The sequence below is a fragment of the Rosa rugosa genome, chromosome 1 (assembly GCF_958449725.1).
Source record: "Rosa rugosa chromosome 1, drRosRugo1.1, whole genome shotgun sequence".
In the NCBI taxonomy this organism is placed as follows: domain Eukaryota; kingdom Viridiplantae; phylum Streptophyta; class Magnoliopsida; order Rosales; family Rosaceae; genus Rosa; species Rosa rugosa.
Window position 1 is genome coordinate 3,690,594 of NC_084820.1, and position 22,772 is coordinate 3,713,365.

Sequence of the window (22,772 nt, forward strand, 5' to 3'; positions counted from 1 at the left end):
TACGAACCTTACAAATGAATTGCACAACTTTAATGCAGTCCTTTTCTACTTCCTTGGTTTCCCATACATATAGAGAAAATAATATGATATACGGATAATCTGGCGAAACATAGCCCGGGTCAAGAGTCTGATTTATGCATATTGCTTTCCATGTCAATTTTCATTACGCAAAATGTTAAAGATGACAGTAACTCATTGATGGCCTTGTGAAGCCTAATGCTATTAGTTAGTTTTCTTTCCTTTTGTCCTTTGAAGCTTTAGAAAAGAAGAGCACTTTTAACAACCGCCAACAACTTCAAAACCCAATCAAATTAAAGTTTTTTTTTTTTTTTTCAAACCAATATAAATGGTAAGTGGTTAAGCGTTCTAGTTGAGAATCCTCATCACGTTCGACTCACGAAGCTGTTACATTGGCCAAGTATTGTACTACACTGCACAGTTGGAGCCGATTCTTAGTTGAGCGTTCTGGTTGAGAATCTCTACCCGTGTTCGACTCACAAGAGCCGTCAAAATGACCAGACACCGAGCTGCAATACATAGTCAGAGCCATTTTACATGCATCGGTAGATTAATCCTCCGGCTTTATTAAGTCTTTGGAATACCTTAAAAATAAAATAAAAATTTGACCTCAATGTTAGTCAACACAGCAGGCCCTCCCATAGTCCCATGTGAATCCCATCATTAACACGTGGCGCACTAACTTTCGTAACGACTGCCTGGTCAATTCACATATTCCGAGTCCCGAGACCTCAACCTCTGCATAACAAAACTCGTAGTAGTGTGATCTCACACTCAATCATCTTCGTTTTTGCTTTCTCCTCCATTTTCTTATCCTCATCACGAAACCCTAGGTTGCTTCTGGTTCGTGGATCCATGGCGGGCGTCAAGGTCACCTTGGAGGTCGGAAGCGACGGCGTCGCCGTCATCACCATGTTCAATCCTCCCGTCAACGCCTTGGCCATATCCAGTAATCCAAGCTACCTCTTCACCTTCCGTTAACTTTCTTTTTTTAGCTCGCCGATTGTGCTGACTCTGTGTGATTTGGTTTTGATGTGGTGCTGTAGTTCTCAAGGGGCTGAAGGAGAAGTTCGATGAGGCCGCGAGGAGAAACGACGTCAAGGCTATTGTCGTTACTGGTAATTCAGCTTTGCTTTGTACTCTTGGTGATTGAATTGCGTGATTCGAATGTTGATTTTGGAAAATTGAATGTGTTTTTGAATGCTTTTGCTTTTGTGTGTGGTTGAAGGAAATGGAGGAAGGTTTTCTGGAGGTTTTGATATCAATGTTTTCGAGAAGGTTCACGCTACCGGTATGATTCAAATGAGTTTTTCTGTGCTTATTACTGTTAATTTTAGTGTTGGATGGCTGAGAATTTAGTTCATCCTTATATTTGTTTGGCAGGGGATGTTTCGCTCATGCCTGATGTATCTGTTGACTTGATGGTCAACACTGTTGAAGGTACTTACTCACTCAAAATAAAGTGCTGGGATCTGTTTTGCCACACCAGTTACGATTTTCAGTTGATACTTTGATGTCTGTGTGATAGATTCGAAGAAGCCTGTTGTTGCTGCGGTGGAAGGACTTGCGCTCGGAGGTGGCTTGGAGTTGGCATTGGTGTGTGCTCCCGCTCCTAAGCAGACAGTTTTTTAGTTTAGTTTGTTAAAGTTTTGGTGGGTTAATTTGTTTGTGCAATTACGTCTAATTAGTAATTCATGTGCAGGGATGCCATGCACGCATTGCTGCTCCAAGAACTCAACTAGGCCTGCCAGAGTTGACACTTGGTGTTATTCCGGGATTTGGAGGTATGACTTGATTCTACATAAGCTGCAACAACAGCATCATGATAGTGTTGACTGAATTGTGAAAATACTGTTGCTCTTTAAGGCACACAGCGTCTTCCAAGGCTTGCGGGGCTTCCGAAGGCAGTTGAGATGATGCTGGTAATTGGTTCATCTACTCATACTTAGTTTAATTTTTTTTTCTTTTATTTTGGTTAATTTTCAAATGTCATATTTTTTGTTCTCATTAATAACTTTCTTCACTTATCAAAGTATTGAATTATTTAAAACACTATGGTATGCTCTGAACCGTGAGGAGGTGGAAGAGGAAAGAATTGCTATTTGTATAGCTAGAGAAGGTAGTTGAGGAAAAGATCTGCTGTACTGGGGAGGGGAGGTAGATTTTGGTTGAATTTTAGCTTGGTGTCTGGTTTAAATGGAATGATATAAGTCGTATTACCACAGACCATGAGATGTAGTTATGCATGAATGTCCAAGAGGTGAACACTTGGAAAATCATTAGAGCTTCATTATGTTGAGAAGTGTGGAACAATTGCTTGTCTTCTATTTTAAAACTATAAAATTTTGAGCCTACCATCTACCTGCTCAATTTGTTCTTTTGTTTTGAACAGCTGAAAAAGCTTTGCATTTTAAGTTCATCCCATTGATGCCAATTTAGTATAGGCTGTCCTTTTTAATTATAGCATACATCACTTTTCAGTTATCCAAGTCAATCATGTCTGAAGAAGGGGCAAAGCTTGGTCTTATCGATGCTATTGTGGCTTCTCAAGAGTTGCTGAAAGTATCTCGATTATGGGCTTTGGACATTGCAGCGACGCGAAAACCATGGTTACGGTCCCTTCACAGGACAGACAAGCTTTGCTCCCTATCTGAGGCACGCGAGATAATTAAAGTTGCTAGACAACAAGCCAGAAAGACGGCTCCCAATATGCCTCAGCATCAAGTATGCCTCGATGCAATTGAAGAGGGCATTATTCATGGAGGATATAGTGGAGTTCTGAAGGTAATGTTGGTATTCTTGAAAATTTCATTTTTCTTTTTATTTTTCTATTTTTTTTTAATTTATAAATAATCATAATTATAATAATGATAATAATGATTTATATCATAATTAGTTTGCTAGCACCTTTTACCAACTGTCTGGAAAACAGCTTGCAGGCCACCTGTTCACGTATATTCTAACAAATGAAGTTTTCATACAGGAAGCTAAGGTTTTTAAGGAGTTAGTTGTATCAGACACTTCAAAAGGTCTTGTACATGTATTTTTTGCGCAACGGGCAACATCAAAGGTACAATTCTTTTGTAAGTAACTCCTCAGGGGTTGATCAATTTGTAAATTAGCGGATAGCTGCATTCTTTCTGTTAGCACATCAAGACTGATCTCCATCTGCTTCATTTGTTTTAGTTAGTCTGTTTTTTGTTTGATTGGTTCTGTTGTAGCTTAATTTCCCAACACTTGAACCAAATATTTGTGCTTGGCTCTAAAAATCGTATTTTATGCCAATCATTTTAAATTGATTTTGAAGGGCATGTAGTTGTCTTCTTTAACAAGCTATTTCTTTAGCCTCTTTCTTTCTCATTGTGTTGTCTTCTGAGTTGTGACTTATGCAGGTGCCCAAGGTTACTGATGTTGGGCTTAAACCAAGGCATATAAAGAAGGTTGCTATCATTGGGGGAGGTCTGATGGGTTCTGGCATAGCTACAGCCCTTCTTCTGAGCAATGTATCTGTTGTTCTCAAAGAAATCAACTCTGAATTTCTTCAGAAGGGTGTACGAACAATAGAAGGTGATTCACTCTTGGCATTAACAGTCCATGCCTAGTTTTTTAGCAGATTATGTGATGCATATTCTTTTCCAAATCATTAATAGTATACCCAGGCCTTTTTTGGTTTATGCATTGGCGAGATCCTGTTCCTGGAAGCGTCGGATACTTTCTCATAGTTTTTATTTTTGACAGGAAATGTCAAAGTCTTGGTAACTAGAGGGAAGCTGACACGGGATAAGGCAGACAAAGCTCTCTCATTGCTTAAAGGTAGTCTGGACTACTCAGACTTCAAAGATGTGGATATGGTCATAGAGGTAGGCTCTTGTGTAGTGTCATTTTGAATTTTAAATGTGAACGTTTTGTCCCCGTATTTTTAGTTATTTTTTTTAGACATAATACCTTATGTTCATCTGTACTGTCCACTTTGGTGCTCTAACTGTCTAAGCATCTATTCTCTACCTAATATCTGTGTTTAATGATATTGTATGATCTTTTATCTTGAAAATATTTTGAAAAGGCATTTGATGCAGTTGTAACTTCCTTGCAGGCCGTCATTGAGAGCGTTCCTCTCAAACAAAAGATTTTTGGTGAACTTGAGAAAGTTTGCCCTTCTCGTTGCATTTTGGCTACAAACACATCCACTATTGACCTCAATGTAGTTGGAGAAAAGACGAGATCTCAGGATCGCATCGTGGGGGCACACTTTTTCAGGTTAGTTGATTCACTTTTCTACCTAAAAACATGCATCTTTACCACTTGAAGAAAACACACTTGTTTGACACTCTGAAACAGTGTGCTTTTAGATATGTCTACTCAACTAGTAGCATTTTATTCTTATCAATTCTTTTATTTGGTTATCATGGAATGCTTGTTGATTGTAATTTCTACTTTCTTTGACATGGCACTTTGATGGACAGTCCTGCTCATGTGATGCCTCTTCTTGAAATAGTACGGACAGAGAAGACTTCGGCACAAGTAATTCTTGACCTTTTGACGGTTGGAAAAGTAATAAAGAAAGTTCCTGTTGTGGTTGGTAACTGTACGGGATTTGCAGTCAATCGGGCATTCTTTCCCTATACCCAAGGCGCACATATATTGGTCAATTCAGGTGTCGATGTGTTCAGGATTGACAGGATCATCAGCAATTTTGGCCTTCCTATGGGTCCATTCCAGTAACTTTTTTCCCTTTCACTATTCCTACTGACTGTTTTTGTTTATTTTCCTTCCAGAAAATCTTGTATAGAATTTTTGGGGATCATTTTTCCTACATGCTCTTGGACTTTAGAACTGCATTGTTGATTGTGTCTAGCTCTCTTAACTTGCAGACTTCAGGATTTGGCAGGCTATGGAGTAGCTCTTGCTGTTGGAAAGGAATTTGCTAGTGCTTTCCCTGATCGCACATTTCAATCACCATTGGTCGAACTCTTAGTCAAAAATGGACGAAATGGTAATATTGAACTTCGCCAAATATCTTCATCTTCCTTTTTTTCTTTTGAAGGAGGCCTGGAATGCTTTTACTTTTTCTGCGTTTGATTTTCTTTGTGTTTATGGCATTTCAGGTAAAAACAATGGAAAAGGATATTACACTTATGAAAAGGGAAGCAAGCCCAAGCCTGATCTGTCTGTGCTACCAATTATTGAGGAGTCTAGACGAATTACCAATATGATGCCTGGTGGAAAGGTACTCTCCCATTTCAACTTACATTTGCACAAAGTAATGTTATAATTGAAAGTTCTGGGTAAGTAGGAGCTTTCATTTTAGACACTTTTGAGACAACCATACTCATTGAATTTTCTGGGCTATGGCTTGCAGCCTTTATCTGTTACAGACCAAGAAATTCTGGAGATAATACTCTTTCCTGTGGTGAATGAGGCATGTCGTATTTTGGATGAAGGAGTAGTTATTCGAGCAGCAGACCTTGACATTGCATCTGTTCTTGGCATGAGTTTCCCAAATTACCGGTGAGTTCTATTTTGACCCTTTTATCTGACTTTCTGCTTGAACTCAAGATGTTGCAAGTTGCAAACATTCTTTTTTGTTTGTGAAACTTGATCAGATTCCCGTTCTGGTATTAGTGCAAATAGATTTAGCTTTGTATTGCTTTGACAGTCCTCAGCGTGCTAAATTATGAGTATCCCTTATTAACTATTCATAGTTCTTCCACTCGCTCATTTAAACTATTTGTCTGTGTGGCAGGGGTGGCATTGTCTTTTGGGCAGATATGGTTGGTCCTAAGCATATATACGCTACTCTCAAGAAATGGTCAGGAGTATACGGTGGTTTCTTCAAACCATCAAGGTTTTTGGAAGAAAGAGCAACAAAAGGCTTGCCTCTGGTAATAACACCCAACTCTTATTTTCAAACGTGATTGGTTTGCGATGAATTGAAGCTATTCTCTGTGTCTTGTTTACCTAATATCTTTTTCCTTGTCCTGCAGAGTGCACCCGCATCATCCTCATCTTCAAGGTCACGCATGTAAACCGGTACCTTCAACTATTCAGGAAAATAAATTTCATGCGATTGCTTCCCTATAGTATTGTAATGTAACTTTGATAATTCGCCAGTGGTTGGTTTCCAAAATAAGCAATAAGCTTTCACCTTCCTTTCTGCCCTCTCCTTTGTGAATGGTCTAATAGATCCAGGAAGTATCATAAAAAACTGGATATTGTACAGAACTCGAGAAAGTTACTTGATGTGTCTGAATCCGGCGTGTCTCACCAATGTCATGTCCACAATGGACTTCCAAAATGATTAAATGAATCACAAAGTTTCTCCATATTCGATCATTCCCGGCATTGTTCAGTGAGTTTTGCAGAAGGTCATCATGAGATCAGGACAAAGGTTTAAATCGGCTTACAGATATCAGACACTGAAATATTATGATACCCTATATGATATATATCGATAAATATATTGGAGAAACAAGATATAGCGTTTCATAAAGGAGATATCTATAGATATTTAGAACATTGATTATGGCTACAAATTCAACCCAAAACTTAGCTTAAGGCTTTAAGCCTAGGGAATGTAACCGGGTCGGGTCGGGTTTGTCCGAGCTCGGACGTTTGGCTTATGGATCGAACCTAGCCAACGACATGCCGTTTCTTTCCACAAAAATCACAAGCAATAAACCTCGAATGCTGAGCGGCCAAAACCCCCAAAACCCAAACACAGTAGAAGAGACTCACTACTAGCTCCCTCCCTGCAATGGCCTACTCTAAAGTCGTCTCTAGGTTATCCTCCCGATTACACCCCTCCTCCTTCACTCACAAGCTCACCAAAACGACGTCGTCCGAACTCTCTTCCCTCAAATCGAGCCTTCACTTTCCGGCACCCGCTCCCGTCCGACGCATTTCCAGGTTATTCCAATTTCTCATTCTCGTTTGTTACCATTGAAATTGAGTTGGGCAAATCTGGAATCTCAGAAAGTTTTTTGTGTTTGATTATTTAGGTTACCATTGGAACTGAGCAGCGTGGAGTCGATGATGCCATTGCACAGTGCAATTGCTTCGGCGCGGTTAACATCGAGCTTGTCAATTGAGTCCCAGAGCTGGGGATTAGTTCCTCAAGGTCAGCCTTTTCCTCTAATTTTTTAAGCTCTCACCTGATTTCATTGCTTTAAGTATTGATTAAGGGTTGGAAAGTCACAGAAGAAACTCTAAAGTTTCAATCTTTAGTGTTTTTGGTTGCTTGACAGAATGGGATTTTTGGGCTATGCTTATATTTTTATACACATTTTATCTATTTCGTTCAATTCTGGTTATTGTATGTGTCTGATCTTTGTGCCATGTGTGGATGGATTGAGTTTCTATTGGCTTGCTATTATATAAGCTTCTAAGGGAGCTTGTGTTCTTTCCCTGGTGGAATTTAGAAATACTGGGTTGCTGTTGTTTACAAGTAGTTTATGGGAAAAAGAAGAAGATAAAACTACAACAGGATAATCCTTTAAGGAATGAACACAATTCAACTGAAACTGCATGCTGTACATACACTTACACACCCTACTGAACTGTGCAGTATTCGAGCTTATTAGTTTATCCCCATCTATCTGAATCATTGGTGAGCAGATAACCAAATAAATTGTTGATAAACTAATATCGTTCAATCAAGTTGGTCTTGATTTAGTCATGTTCGGCCTAGTTCATGGGATCAAGGCTGCACTCTAAGGGTTCATTTGGGAGGAGTATTTCCAAATCAAGTGATTTAGGTGTTATCATATTGTATGGAGTTACTCCAAATGCATTATATTAGCGTTCTTAAAATCTTTTGGTTCTGTTAACTTATCTAGTTTAATGTCAAATCCAGATCCTTTATTCTTTTAATCATTCACTCCCAAATGGACCCTAATACTTCCTTTTCCATTTCAGGAATTTCAATGCCTTTATGACAGCTCTCTCTCTCTCTCTATCAAGTTCTCGCAGAGATTTTGTTTGACGGCAATGTAGGGCACTCGTTGACATTTTTATTTATGGATTTTAGTAGCATAATGTGTTAAACAGTTTATTGGGCATCAGTGCTTGTTGATTTTCATCCTTTTGTCTGAATACCTTTGTAAAGGAGGCTAAATCTGTTCCTGCTCAACCAAGCTGGGGGACTATTAAGTTGTTATTTAAGGGAGGTGCCCAATAATGTGTTTCTAGTTTACTTAATATCTACTATCTACCGGCTATGAGTTGCATGTCAAATTACAAAGTTATACACGACGCTGTGACATTGTAAGGTGATTCAAGTTCCAATTTTAAGGCTGCTGGACAGTCGCTTGTTTTCAGAACCCTTATTGCAATCTGTTACTTTTGACATAATCTTTGAGAGAGTAAGCCATGATGCAAATGTCGGATCATCGTAGAGTAGTAGCCGTCAGTTGAATTCCCATATAACCTCTCTGTTTTCCCTTTTAAATGAAAATGCTTGTTACACAGACTAATTCGAGGACAGTGCGTTGGGCTATGCCTCATATGACCTTGTAATCAAACCCAGAATGTCATGAAAGACGTTCAATTGAGAAATGATTTAAAAGAAGTTGTTTTCTACTATACCAGTGGAATTATAGACGATATCAACCTTATTAAGACGCTAAACAGCAAGGGTAATTGTGTAATTTCGACTTACACCTCTGTTACTAGTTAATCCATATCGGTATCGGCCCAGCAAACTCCTCCAACGGCCACACATGGCCTCCTCCAACTCAGTACTGCAGCAAAAGCACCACCACCTTCTTCACTCCATCACCACCCTCTGTAAGTACCCATCTCCTCTCAACGTTTTTGAATTCCACTGCCCCTCTCATTTCTTCACTTTCTCACCTCCCAAGCAAACACTTCAACTCAAACACACACTAAAACTCTATCCACTTCCACTAGCTAGAGAGAATATCAACCACATAGTTGCAAAGTTTTCCACCTCCACCACCACGTACCATGAACCACACACAAAGACCCTGAACTCAGCGACTGAAAAACCTGTAAAGAACAATGGCAGTTCAGTTGTGGAGAAAAAGAGTGAAGCTAGGTTCACTAAAGAGAAAAGTACCAAGAAAAGTAGAAGGAAGGAGGGTATGTGGTTTAAAGATGAGAGTAAGGAAAGAAAGAAGAGAGGTAGTGATAGTGATCAGGTGGGAGAAGAGAAAAAGGGGAGAGGGTCTAAGAAAAACAAGGTTAATGTAGACTTGCCTGAAGTTAAGATGAGAGTTGGATTGGATATGTGCTCAAAGAGAGGCGATGTAATGGGTGCAATTAAGTACTATGATTTGGCTCAAACTGAGCAGATTAAGTTGGATCAGTATCATTATACTGTTCTGTTGTATCTGTGCTCTTCTGCAGCTGTTGGTGTTGTTCGTCCTGCTAAGAGTGGGTCTGGGACTCGAGTTTTGGATACCGTGGATTCTTCTGGTGAAGGAACTGGGGTGGAAACAATGGAGTTGAGTAAGTTAAGAGACTCGGGTAGTGCGAATTGGTATGATAACAGTGGAAGTGATGAGAGTGCTGAAAAAATGGAGTTGAGTTCAAGGAACAGGTTTGATGATGATGTGGATGGTGCTTCCCATGAAAAGAGGAACTTAGCGTGGTTTTCTAATGGATTTGTGAAGCGAAACTCTCGCCTGTTAGATGGACTGAACAATCCTACCAAAGTTGGAGATGATGGTACAAGTCTAAAAGATGGAAATGTGAAGCAAGAAAGCAATGAGATTCGGGTTAGTGAGGATGTGAAGAAGTATGCACTCCAAAGGGGATTTGAGATTTACGAGAAGATGTGTTTGGATGGTGTCCCAGTGAATGAAGCAGCATTGACATCTGTGGCTAGAATGGCAATGTCAATGGGGGACGGGGACATGGCATTTGACATGGTGAAGCAGATGAAGTCGATGGGAATAAATCCTAGACTGCGTTCCTACGGTCCTGCGTTATCTGCTTTTTGCAGTAGTGGGAATATTGACAAAGCGTTTGCCGTTGAGAAACACATGTTGGAGCATGGTGTCTATCCAGAAGAGCCTGAACTGGAGGCCCTCTTAAGAGTGAGTGTGGGAGCTGGAAAAGGTGACAAGGTGTATTATATGTTGCAGAAACTAAGAACAAGTGTAAGGAGGGTCTCACCCTCTACTGCTGACTTAATTGTAAAGTGGTTTAATAGCAAGGAAGCGTCGAGAGTGGGAAAGACAAAATGGGATGAAAGATTGATAAGGCAGGCCATTGAAAATGGAGGTGGTGGGTGGCATGGGCAGGGCTGGTTGGGGAAAGGAAAGTGGTCAGTGGTACATACAACTATTGGATCTGATGGCTTGTGCAAATGCTGTGGGGGAAAATTGGCCACAATTGATCTTGATCCTGTAGAAACAGAAAACTTTGCTGAATCAGTTGCATCTATAGCTATAAAGAGAGAGAAAAATTCAAGCTTTCAGAAATTTCAAGTACGAAACGTCCTCAACAATGCTCTTGCTTTTAATCTTGTATGGTTTTACTTAGGAAAGACCAAAATTGTATTATGCAGAAATGGCTCGATTATTATGGACCTTTTGAAGCAGTGGTGGATGGAGCTAATGTAGGTCTTTTCAGCCAGAAGAAATTCATCCCATCCAAGGCAAGTAGCTTGATGCTTAAGCACATACAACAGAAATTAGCAATGTATTCTTATTAATGATTGGTTTACATTAGCATGGTGAATTATTTAGGTCAATGCTGTCGTTAATGGCATACGCCAGAAGCTTCCTTCGAAGAGATGGCCACTCATTGTTCTTCATAATAGGCGTATCACTGGAGGCAGAATGGATGAACGGGTGAATAAGGCGTTGATTGAGAAGTGGCAAAATGCTGATGCTCTCTATGCAACACCTACTGGGTCAAATGATGATTGGTCAGTAAGAGCAATATTAAACGAGTGATACGTGCATAGTTTGTATATAACTTTTACTTTTACATTAAGTTTTTCAATTTAATACATAATCTCAGGTTATTATTTGGATAATGCATACTAATTTGAAGTGCCATCGTTTTCAGGTACTGGTTGTATGCTGCAATTAAATTCAAGTGCTTACTTGTGACAAATGATGAGATGAGAGACCATACGTTTCAACTTCTTGGGAATGATTTCTTTCCGAGATGGAAAGAAAGGCATCAAGTGAGTGGGCCTCTCTAGGATAATAGCAATTATCTGTAGTCTATACTGTATTAGATTACTTGGTCCAAATTGTTTATACTTTTTGCAGTCAGTAATACTTGATTCTCTGTATATTTTCTGATCCTGTTTATCTAATATGTAATTTATCCTCTTTAATTGTAGGTGCACTTCAGTTTTTCTGAAGGTGGTCCAGTGTTTCATATGCCTCCTCCTTGTTCTGTTGTAATTCAGGTCAAAACTAATCAATCTCTGCCACTGTAAGTTGACTGAATTTTGATTAAAATACTGTAGATATTGATGCACCTTGGTGAAATATGTTCTCAGGAATCAGAGGAAGGGCACTGGCACATTCCAGTGGTGTCAGAACATGGTTATGAAGCTGAAAGAATGTGGTTATGCATTATGCGAGCTAAATCACGTGAGGCAAGGAAGGATTCTGCAACCAGACCTGAAGGTAATTTGTGAGTGTAACAAATTCATGGTTTTATTTACAAATATATGGGTTGGCAACATAAGATGGTTCAAATTAAAATTGCGAAGGTCTAAATGAGTGTATTTCATTTTAAAGTGATACTCATAAGATGTAAAATGATTAGATTCACATATTTCTTAACCATTTCATAAGGTTTGTAGATCATGGTATTCTCTGCATCTTTTTGAGTTATTGATTCTAAAGTCATATATCAAGCGTGTATCGTGTGAATACTCTAATGCTTGAACTGTCTGTGCATTATATTATCCATATCAGGTTGTTTTTCATTAGTGCAATCACTTTTGGATTTTTTTATACTTTAACTGAATTTCTGTAGATGCAGAACCTCATTACAAGGGATTTGCTAGGTCAGCTACCAGAACTGGCATTGAGTCACGACCGTTGAAAAGTGCGAACCACAAATATACTAAACACCGACCCCAGGAAATTCTCAAGAATCTCAAAGATATTCTATCAGGTTCCCCAATCTCGAATCATCGTTCCATAATACCAGAAATTGAGACTGCAGAGAAGATTGGTGGATGTACCATTGACTTTCAAATATGAAGTTAATGGCTATCTTGTTCAGAACTTTCACCAAGGCACATAGGTCACAAACTCCCAATCAATGTTTTTTCTATAGCTGGGAGCTGAGTTTCTAGTTGGAGAAGTATGTAGATTTCCACTGAAGAAAGCACTTTTTGCTATCAGTTTTTTGCAGCTTAGAGCTAGATTTTGTTCTTCTCCTTTTGCACGCGTATTAATGCAAAATTGAATTATTGGAAGAATAATAGGAATATGATGGTCCTCGTATGGACCATTATCTGTATACTCTTTCTGTAGCATTTGACTTCATATTCATAGTGCTTTGTATATAATTGTAATTTAAAAAAAAAAAAATTTGGGGGTGAAATATGAGATATATATGATCTATGATTTAAACTTTTAGCTTAATTAAATAATCTAGCCTTCTGATAATATAGATTAAGATAATCCAAATAGAATCTAATCACATTGTGCACTGCAGCTCAGCCATGAATCTCCTACTGAATAAATCAGGAAATAAAAAAAAAATTGCCAAAACAAAAACTAATAATATGTAAATTCTCTCACATGCACATTTCATGTTTGATCAAGCTAATCTGTGACTAGAAACAATCATCTCTATTAGTTAAAGTAAGTAGTTGATTAGTTTTGATTGGATTTGATTTGAACCGAGGAAATCTTACAATTTTGTCATAATCCTAGTAAAAGAATAGTTACAGAGCTTTCATCCTCAAGTCACTGTAAACAACTAAATATTTTAAAGGAAATTTCCTATGATGGAGTTGTCAGTTACTGACTCACAGCATATTTTTTATACTTTTCTCTCCTAAACTGAAAAGCAACGAACACAAAATCACGGGCTGAAGTTGCATTTTGTCATCTTCCTCCTTTCTTGAACATGCTGGGGATCACTGTTATATCATAGCATGGAGAGAATCAATCTCCTTTGTAATGTGTTTTTGTTTCCTCTCTCTCTCTTAGCTTAAAAACAAAACAAGCCCACATTGCTTATCCTCCCACTTCTAACTCTTTCAAGCTTTCCAAAACCTCGGAAGAAGTTCAAACATGGAGAAGATGGAGAACTCTATACCCTGTTCAGGGAAGCAAGATGATTCAGAAGGCGAGTCCAAGGACATTGTGACCTTTGATAAGTCTCTCCAGGTACATGATTTTCAAACCCCCAACGATTTGTGTAATTCTTCTCTCTTATTGAGGTGTTAAAATTTTGAGTTTGGGTTTGAAGGAACTAAGAGACTTGAGCTCCCAACTTCATTATGCTGCTGACTACTGTGAATCAACCTTCTTGGCTGCCCAAGAAAAGAGAGCGTGAGTCTTGTTTGCTAAGCATTTTTCACTTTAATGTTCATTGGAAAGATAACTGAATAGATGTCTAAAACAATGTAGTTTTACGAACAAGGTGATATGAGGATTAACTAGGCATGGTTATATTTTGGCAGTGTGGTGGAAAACACAAAAGAGTATATATGCAGAGCTGTGATTACTGTTGTTGATCATCTAGGATGCGTTTCTGCTAACCTTAATGGTCTCATTTCCGAGACTAACGAATTTTCAGACGCCGAGCTGCGAATCAATTGCCTCAAACAAGTAACTATAATCATCATCATGATTTAATTTTTGTTAAGAATTTATGTACTTATTGCATCAGTAATAATTAAACAATGAAATTGCTTTTGTATTTGATAGAGAATTCTCCTATGTGAACAATTCACCCACAAGCTTGCTCTTACAAGAACTAGATGGCGTGAGACGTTGCCGAGGCATAGCGCGCGTTTCTTATGTGCACGTAATTCTTCCGCATACCATTTCACTTTCATCTTTACCAATATTGAAACTCTGTCACCAACATTTTTCCCCCTTTCTAAGTCTTTGGTTTTGTGATCAGCTATCTCTAGAGATGATGAGAAATCAAATGAAGATATAAGGTAAGCTTGTCATTGTCTAGATATTGTTGAAATGTATGCTCCTTCAAGTTCTCCTTTTAATCAGATTGATGAATTTGACCCATTTTATGCAGGGACTCTGGAAAGCTGGTCTTTCGGAAAACTATTGACAGGCATGAATTTGACAGAGAGGAAGCAATGCCACTTTTCTTGTACACTTACTCACACAAACCGTCTTTGTCCAAGGATAATGCTAATTCAGCTTTAGGTGACATTGTGTTTTCATATGTATAGTATTTGTATTCTTTCATGAATTGTCTGTAATTAACATGGACTTCCTCCATGTAGTGCCTGTTCGTGATGGTCTATCAATCCTTTCCAAAAGTCCAAATCCCGCATTTCATTTCCAGGTTAGTTGTAGACTTGTAGCAGATTGCAGAATAGTGCATATATAACATTTTATTTTAAGTTTTAGTTTCATTTCATTTATGTCCCTAGTCTCCATTTTAACTCGTGTGTTGGTGCTCTATTGCAGCAAACTCGGAAGAATGGACGCAGTACCAGGAGATCTGGGCAGGGTAGTGACTTTTTTTCACTCATGCGACGAGCTAAACGAGCAATGTGAAAGGCTCCGGCCATATATATATATGTACTTTCTCGTGTTATCTAGGTTCATGTTGATGCTTATATATGTGTGGATGAGATCACTATTCAAGACTAGTGCTTGTTCATATACGTAAAAGTAGGTGGTAGGAATATAATATAGCTACCGATGGCAAATTAAAGTACAAACGATTTCAATAATGATTTCTTAACACTACATTACAAATTCAGTGGATTTCTGGCCCGATACATTACCAAAAAAAATATAAAATAAAATAAAAGAAGGAAGAGGGACCAAACCGAAACCTATCCCAACAAAAGTAATTTCTAGAAATTCTCCCAAAACCAGGAGAACCTAAGGAAAACCCGAACTGAAAAAGAGGAGAACCCAAAGAATGCTCCTCATCTTAATAGTAAAACAAAGCTGCGCATTAGCAAAAACGTATAGACCTTGAATCCTTGATAAATGAAAGCAAGTGCAGCCTTAATGTTGGTCCCTCATCTTGTAGTTGCAAGATACATAATGTAGACAACCTACGAGATATGTTGGTGTACTATTGGGGAAGATTAGGAGTTGGGTCAATATGGGCTCCAAGTATAATGAGAAATTCATTCTCGGAACCACTATTAGATATTGTTGAAATGTATGCTCCTTCAAGTTCTCCTTTTAATCAGATTGATGAATTTGACCTATTTTATGCAGGGACTCTGGAAAGCCGACCTTTCGGAAAACTATTGACAGGCATGAATTTGACAGAGAGGAAGCAATGCCACTTTTCTTGAAAACTTATTCACACAAACCGTCTTTGTCCAAGGATAATGTTAATTCAGCTTTAGGTGACATTGTGTTTTCATATGTATAGTATTTGTATTCTTTCATGAATTGTCTGTAATTAACATGGACTTCCTCCACTAGCCTGTTCGTGATGGTCTATCAATCCTTTCCAAAAGTCCAAATCCCGCATTTCATTTCCAGGTTAGTTGTAGACTTGTAGCAGATTGCAGAATAGTGCATATATAACATTTTATTTTAAGTTTTAGTTTCATTTCATTTATGTCCCTAGTCTCCATTTTAACTCGTGTGTTGGTGCTCTATTGCAGCAAACTTGGAAGAACGGACGCAGTACCAGGAGATCTGGGCAGAGTGGTGACTTTTTTTCACTCATGAGACGAGCTAAACGAGCAATGTGAAGACTCTTAAAAGGCTCCGTCCATAGATGAACTAGTGTTAGCTAGGTTCATGTTGATGCATATATATATATGTGTGGACGCAATCACAATTCAAGACTAGTGCTTGTTCATACTCGTAAAAACAGGTGGTAGCCAGATATTATATAGCTACCGATGGCAACTTAAAGTACAAAGAATTTCAATAATGATTTCTTAACGCTACATTACAAATTCAGTGGATTTTTGGCTGATACATAATGCAGACAACCTACGAGATATATATGTAAATATCGAGGAAGATTTGGAGTTGGGTCACTCTCCAAGTATAATGAGAAACACTATTTGTGCTTCACAAATCTTTCGTTTTCTTTTTAATTTCTATATATTTATCTTTTGTGCGTCAATATGTCCTTCACAAAATGAGAAAGAAAACATGAATTCACACTCCCCATTTAAGATCTTTCAATATTTATATTTATCTTTTGGAGAAATGATCATTTACCTAATTTTTGGGTTAATTAACCCCACTTACCCAAACACTCTAAGAGATTGTCCACTTACCCAAACACTCTAAGAGATTGTCCACTTACCCAAACACTCTAAGAGTTATTTCCCTAATACCCAATTAAGTATTTTTTTTTTATTCCTTTTTATTTTTTTTGGGACAATTTTGCCCTCTCCTTCTTTGTCACTTAGAGAGAGAAGTCATTGGAGACCTTGCCGGACTTCGGTGAACAGTGGCTGGCCGCGGACTCCGGTGACCGGAATCCGGCAACCGGTCACCGGAATCCCGAATCTGGCTACCGGACTGGTGACCGGATTCCGGCGTCTGATTTTATTGCCCCCCAATAATATCCAGTAATCATATTATTGCCCCCCAATAATCATATTATTGCCCTCCAATAAAAAGTTCATTGGGGATCAATAATTAGTGAAAAGTGAAGATGTTTTTAATTTTGAAAGTTTTAGGAGGTTTATCGAAATAAATAATCTTATTATTGCCCCCCAATAATCTTATTTTTGCCCCAATAAACATTTTATTGCCCCCCAGTAATCTTATTATTGCCCCACAATAAACTTGCAAAAAGACGATTACAACAGTTAAATATTAGTACAGTCAGTCACCAATCTACAAAATCTACCAAACAGATGCTATTCTAGTACATAACTGGAATTAAAACATTTTTTCTGCATATTTTCTCATACTAGACAACTTGTGGCATGTGGTCTGCCCAAAAAAAAAAAAAATGGTGTAGACGTCATCTATCTCAGACAAAAAAAAAAAAAAGTGCAAACTTTGATTTGGTCGGCGAAGGAAATCATGAAGTAAGGTCGGAAAGAACGACTTTTGGGCGACGAGGTTGAAGGACTGGCCGGATCGAGACTAGAGTGGCCTCCGTGAGCTTTGGACAGACGACGCCGGTGCGAGCCCCGACCCGGAACAAAACCCGATTCCGAACTGCAGGACTTGCAGAGGCTGCAATTGCGACGATCCTCTTCTTCTTGCATCTTCTTCGCGTGGCGATTGTCTCGAAATCGGAGATGCATTCGAGGTCGACGGTGACGGCAACCGATCCAGCAGATCGCCAATCTGAGATTGAGGGGCAGAGGGATGACGAAGAAAGATAAAGAAGAGGAGGTAATCGGACTTAGAGGTGGCAGAGGACGTAATCGGACGTGGTGGTTGAGTAGTTCACCAGAGGGTCTCGGCGGCGAAGTTCCTGCAATGAACAGAGAGAGAGAGTCTGGGAGGAGATGGGGAGTCGAGAGAGAGAGAGAGAGTATGAGAGCAATACTGTCAAACACTGTTAGATTGGGTAAATGGGGTTAAAAAACTCTTAGTGGAGTAAGTGGGCAATTTTTAGGCTAAAATTGGGTAAGTGGTCACGGCCCCTTATCTTTTACGGGTCAATATATTCTTTACAAAATGAGAAAGGAAATGATAGGAGCATTTTAATGCGACGTTTTAAATGTTATTTCCTCATATTTACTTAGTTATTTCCTTAATAAATCCTTCTTGTGTAGGAAAGTTTCTATCTTTAGAAAGTTTCTATTTTTAGTAATTTTAATAAAAGTTTCTATTTTCTAGGTACATTGGAATAAATGAAGAAATGGAGTTTTCCTGGTCTGACTAGGAATCCCAGTCAACGCAGGAATCCTGATGAGGCTAGGAAACCTGAAGGCATTAGGAGATGACATGGCTTGAAGATATTATGGGAGATTAAATCTGATTTTTGCATGGGAAATGATGGAGATAATGTGAAAATTAAGGAGATTACGTTGAAAAAAATCAAGGGAGAGTTTCAAGGGATTGTGCAACAAGAAAAGGCTCAAAACAAGTCCAGATTCATCCCTCAATTCCCTCAAGATATGTTGGCCGAAATTAAGGAATTAAAATCTGCAGTTTTAATGTGAAAATCAAGAGAAAATCAAGGGGAGGATGTTAAGGATAAAGCCATGGAGAGATTTAAGGGAAGAAAGGTCCAAAATGCATCCATATACAATGTCTAGGTTCATGCCTAGATATTTGGCGGAAAATTAAGAGAAAAATCAGAAATAATCTTGGGAAAATTAGCAACAATATATTAGGGATTGATTTTGGAGCTTTTTGATTGGTTGGATGACACAACAGAGCTGATGTGGCGCTACGTGATTGGTCGAAGCTGTGTGGTAAAGCTTGGCCGTTCCCCTATATAAACCCCCCTATGCTAGACGTTTAAACACACCACAACACCACAAACCACAACAACAACACCTCTCTCCCTCAGAAAATAAACATCAGAAAAATTCTCTCAATTATCTAGTCTTCAGAAGCTCTGCGTCTCAACCAAGGAGGAGAAGAAGTCATGCAATACATCAAGATCCTATCCGCCATCCATCCTTGTGTCGTCCCTAGAAGATTGCTTGCTTTCAAGGATCTTCAAGTTCTTCGTCTCAAGGCTTTGTCATCCATCTTTCACGGTGTATTTCATACTTTCTTTTATTTTCCTTTGTTTGATTTGTAGAGTTATGAATTCTAATTAACATGACGTTAAGGGAAAAGTTTAAAGCCCGTTTATATGTTTTGAAATAAATTTGTGATTTCTTTATGTTGATTTATATGTTGCTTATGTGAGATTGCTTGATTGATTTTGGATTATAGAAAACTTTTGCATGTTTATGTTCTTTGGTGGCCAACTTAGGATATATGCATGTAATTGGAGCTAGATTTAAGTAGTAAAGGCTTTGGACAAAAGTCGAAATCAATTAAGGAGGATTGCAAATAGATCGATGAACTTTTTCATACTAGGTTGTGCACTTTGGTTGATATCCTTTCTTTGTTCTTCATGCATTGAATATGTTCTTGAGTAGCTAGCTTTCTAGACTATGATTGCATGTTCAATAGGATTAATTTAGGTGCTTTCACTTAGATTAATTATTGAAGGAAAGTAAAATATGGGAAATCGTTTGCTTTCTAACGTTTCACATGGTCAACTTCTTTCTCATGACATAGAAAATCAACTATAGGAATTGTAATTGGATTTCATTCATATGGATGTGGTTTTTGATTTACTAATCCTAAACCCCCCTTATTTGTGTTAAGTTGTATATAACTTTATTCTTTATTTTGTTGTGTAAATAATAACTTAAACTTATTCTTTATTTATTTTTGCAATTACAGGTGTACCCTCAATCCCCGGTTAGAACGATCCATACTTATTCTATACTGACAACTACATTTTGCAGGGTTAAATTGCGCGCTTACTTTTAGCGTATCAATTTTTGGGGCCGCTGCCGGGGATTGAAAAATCACTTGTTTTTGTTTATAATTGTTGTATATAAACTGTTTGAAACTTAGTTTAAATTAACTAGGTTATTTTTTATATTATTGAACACGAATTTTAATTGTAAGTTGTAAATTGAATGGAATAGGTGAAGTCTCTTTTGTTAATATTGGCCTAAACCCCTTATTGGTGCCTAATTCAAGTCCCTTAAGGTTGAGGGCGGCCTTTATTAACACTTGTTGAACTGTCTTCACACTTATTACCTTTTTCATCTTAGTAAGTATAGCCTATGTGGGATGGTGTCTAAGAAGGGGACAACGTTCATAACGGGTTTTGAATCCAGAAGTGCTTACAAATGGGCTTAGCTCATGCCAAAATGGATTCTGCCTCTTGTGTTCGCCCTCCCCTACCTGGCCATTTCAGTAAGGTTGCCCAAAGGATGTGAAAGGAAATTTGTGTCTAGGCGACTATACTTGGGCCGCACGTCCACTTGGTTTTCCGCTTGGAATTAGATTCGATATCAATGATATTTATAACAAAAGAAAATGTTGTGATACACTAAGAAAAAAAAAAAACTTGTAAAAATACTTTTCATGTTTTATACTAACTTGTGTCTTATGTACAATGTACTTGTTAATTATACTTGTAGTTTGTAATTCATAGTTACTTGTATAAAACATTAATTTGTATTTCTTTGTTAATTATAGTCACTAACTTTATTTAATGGAGGTACCGTCTGGCTGAAAGACGTTAAACTCAAGCGCTGCTTGGGAGGCAACCCAATTCAGAAGTAGTTGTGAAGGAGTCTACAAACACAGATTTGCTTTCTCCTTCCCTATTTCTTTTATTTTTCACTTTTTCTCTTTTGTTTTTATTTTAGGATTTGTTTTCATAAATGCCTTCTATCTATGCTTATTTGTTTCATTGCATGCTTATAATTGATTACAATGAGGACAATGCAATATTTAAGTGTGGGGGTAGGGATTTATATTTTTGTCTTGAGTCACATATATTGAAAAATACAAAAAATTATAAAAATGTCAAAAAAAAAAAAAATTGTTGCTTTTATTTATTGAGTCATAGGATGTCATTTCAACAGTCTAGGATGAGCTTATATCTCTGAAATTATGATTAAAAGAGGATCACAATATCTCGTCACTCGTTCCCAGAGCGAAACGTTCATTGCTGTGAGCGAAACCCTATAACCCGATCTGTCATGGCCAAACGGGGGAGATCATCTTCAACCGAGCGAAGCCCTAAAACCCGATCTGTGGTGGCCAAACGGAGGACCATTCCGCCGCCGCCGCCGGTGAAGAGACTGCTGCTCCATCCTTTTCTTCAAGATTATGCCGATTTCTACGAGAACCGTCTCTATTACACCGCGTATAACTCGGCGAATTCCTTTCTGTTCGACATTCTTCAGCCCATTCTCCAGAGTCTCACCAGGTAATTTCATGTTTTTGTTTCCACAAATTTTTGATACGGATCTTCACATTTTGGAAAGGATTCAATTTTGGGTTAGTAATTATCGATTCTTTTACATCCATCCAGGGATTTATTGAGGGGAGTTTTGATGAGATGGGAGGAGAACAAGCCAGTCGGGTCCTTGCTTCCGAGTTGCGTGGAAGTCAGGGATCACGTCGTAATTCTCCCCGCAGTTGGCTCTAGTCTTCATGAGGATAAGGATTATCAGAATAAATTCAGGGAGGCCGTGGAAGCGTTTCTCGGATTTAGTGGAACACATCACGTCCATAGTCTCAACTGAAACAACTCAGTCACACACACACACATACTCTTTCTCTCTCTCTCGGATCAGACTCTCATCTCTTAAGAAAAAGAAAACTACTGGGTTTGCTTCTTCACGCTGAAAGATTCAATCTTTCATTGCCTTGAGTTTTCAACTCATGCTCTCTCAGACCCTCTCTTCATTTTGTCATTCACCAGTTGAAGAGCTTGGAGTTTCTCATGAATGGCGACAATTTGATGGGTTGGTTTCTTTCCCCCAAAGCTTCAATCTTTGTAGTCCAAACATGTTCATCTCTCTGACACACTCAAAATGAGTGCTCAAAATATAGCCCTGCAATTGTAATAACAATAAGTATGGATTGTTCTCAACTGGCGATTAAGGGATGTAAATTCTGCAAAAGACGTTAAGAATTAATAAAAGAATTAAAGTTTAAATATATATCATGTACAAAAATTACAAGATAGAAGTGGATGAATAGAACGAATGAAGACTTAATTAACTACTCCTAACACGTTGGCAAGGTTTCAAAACACAAATCATGAATCAAACATGTCATAGGAAGAAATCAATCAAGAACAGAGATAAATGTATACAAAGTCTTTATTACTTCCTTTAATTAAATTAACTAGCACTACTAGAATTTTGGCTTTAGACATCACGACAATTACATCGCTGAGGAATTCACGCGATGTAAAAAAGTGTCATTAACATCGATTCCTCAAATACCGATTTCTATGCATATTACTGACATCGATATTTACTGTTGACTGATGTCTAAACTTTAATTTAAATTTTCGCGGAAAGGCTGAGCGGCTAAGTTAAAAAAATTTTAAAGAAACGCGGCGATGAAAAGTTGTTTCCCACACTTAGATATATTTGGACTAAAATTGACTTAAGACTGCCCTAACTATTTGACAGCCTCCTTTTCCTCCTCTTCGTCCTACGCCTCAGACCAAAACTCTCATCCTCTTGGTTCTTCGAATCCAACCAGAACTTGACGCCTCGTCCTCCTTCTTTTTCGCGTCACACCAGTTCCTCTGCTCTAAGACAGTGAACAGGATCGGAGATCGAGGCCGCCGTTTCGGAGAAACTTTGAGCTTCTGAGTCATAGGTAATTCACGAATCTGTTCAGTACATGTCTTTGAAGGATTTGTGAGTTCTGAAATCACCGATCTGAGCTTTTGTTTCTTAATTTGCTTCCAAGGATTTGTGTTTCATCTACCGAGGCATTCTTCATTGAGCTCGGCAAGTTCGAAGCTTGGTGACCATGTAACTGGAGCTTTCTGGGCATTCTTTATCTCTGGTTCGCTCTTTCTCAATTCTTCTCATTGTTTGTGACTGATTTGGGAAATTTTGGGGCTTTTGTTGAGTTTTAGGTTTCGGGTTTTGCAAA

The 22,772-nt window shown here is 38.3% G+C and overlaps 5 protein-coding genes across 7 annotated transcripts; all 5 read left to right on the top strand.

The window, feature by feature from the left end:
* The first annotated feature begins 731 nt into the window (after positions 1-731).
* LOC133711121 (peroxisomal fatty acid beta-oxidation multifunctional protein AIM1) lies at positions 732-6,167 on the top strand. The gene is made up of 18 exons (XM_062137288.1): positions 732-967; positions 1,065-1,136; positions 1,247-1,309; positions 1,402-1,458; positions 1,547-1,614; positions 1,721-1,802; positions 1,885-1,940; positions 2,500-2,802; positions 3,002-3,088; positions 3,411-3,585; positions 3,757-3,878; positions 4,112-4,275; positions 4,482-4,736; positions 4,890-5,011; positions 5,124-5,245; positions 5,378-5,526; positions 5,762-5,900; positions 6,003-6,167. The coding sequence occupies exons 1-18, from the start codon at positions 874-876 to the stop codon at positions 6,042-6,044; spliced, it is 2,172 nt and encodes a 723-aa protein (XP_061993272.1). The 5' UTR covers positions 732-873; the 3' UTR covers positions 6,045-6,167.
* Positions 6,168-6,304: 137 nt separating this feature from the next.
* Positions 6,305-8,336, top strand: LOC133711127 (protein NONRESPONDING TO OXYLIPINS 2, mitochondrial-like). Its single transcript, XM_062137296.1, has 3 exons — positions 6,305-6,924; positions 7,017-7,135; positions 7,933-8,336. Exons 1-3 carry the CDS (start codon positions 6,773-6,775, stop codon positions 7,950-7,952), a joined length of 291 nt encoding a protein of 96 aa, XP_061993280.1. The 5' UTR covers positions 6,305-6,772; the 3' UTR covers positions 7,953-8,336.
* A 152-nt stretch (positions 8,337-8,488) lies between these two features.
* LOC133711110 (proteinaceous RNase P 1, chloroplastic/mitochondrial-like) lies at positions 8,489-12,404 on the top strand. Of its 2 annotated transcripts, none has more exons than XM_062137279.1 (7): positions 8,489-10,469; positions 10,550-10,639; positions 10,731-10,912; positions 11,056-11,176; positions 11,339-11,407; positions 11,501-11,630; positions 11,986-12,404. In XM_062137279.1, exons 1-7 carry the CDS (start codon positions 8,736-8,738, stop codon positions 12,213-12,215), a joined length of 2,556 nt encoding a protein of 851 aa, XP_061993263.1. In that variant the 5' UTR covers positions 8,489-8,735; the 3' UTR covers positions 12,216-12,404. The 2 variants fall into 2 exon arrangements, with proteins under 2 accessions (XP_061993263.1, XP_061993266.1); XM_062137282.1 differs by having other exon boundaries at positions 11,992-12,404.
* A 699-nt stretch (positions 12,405-13,103) lies between these two features.
* LOC133726988 (probable protein ABIL5) lies at positions 13,104-15,980 on the top strand. 2 transcript variants are annotated; one of them, XM_062154617.1, is made up of 8 exons: positions 13,112-13,355; positions 13,438-13,520; positions 13,652-13,799; positions 13,899-13,998; positions 14,098-14,137; positions 14,230-14,363; positions 14,444-14,505; positions 14,631-14,919. In XM_062154617.1, exons 1-8 carry the CDS (start codon positions 13,260-13,262, stop codon positions 14,718-14,720), a joined length of 753 nt encoding a protein of 250 aa, XP_062010601.1. In that variant the 5' UTR covers positions 13,112-13,259; the 3' UTR covers positions 14,721-14,919. The 2 variants fall into 2 exon arrangements, 1 of the variants encoding a protein (XP_062010601.1); XR_009854964.1 differs by lacking the exons at positions 14,230-14,363; positions 14,444-14,505; positions 14,631-14,919 and adding exons at positions 15,402-15,674; positions 15,800-15,980 and having other exon boundaries at positions 13,104-13,355.
* A 4,407-nt stretch (positions 15,981-20,387) lies between these two features.
* LOC133710507 (uncharacterized) lies at positions 20,388-21,736 on the top strand. The gene is made up of 2 exons (XM_062136592.1): positions 20,388-21,078; positions 21,184-21,736. The coding sequence occupies exons 1-2, from the start codon at positions 20,849-20,851 to the stop codon at positions 21,395-21,397; spliced, it is 444 nt and encodes a 147-aa protein (XP_061992576.1). The 5' UTR covers positions 20,388-20,848; the 3' UTR covers positions 21,398-21,736.
* The last annotated feature ends 1,036 nt before the right edge of the window (positions 21,737-22,772 follow it).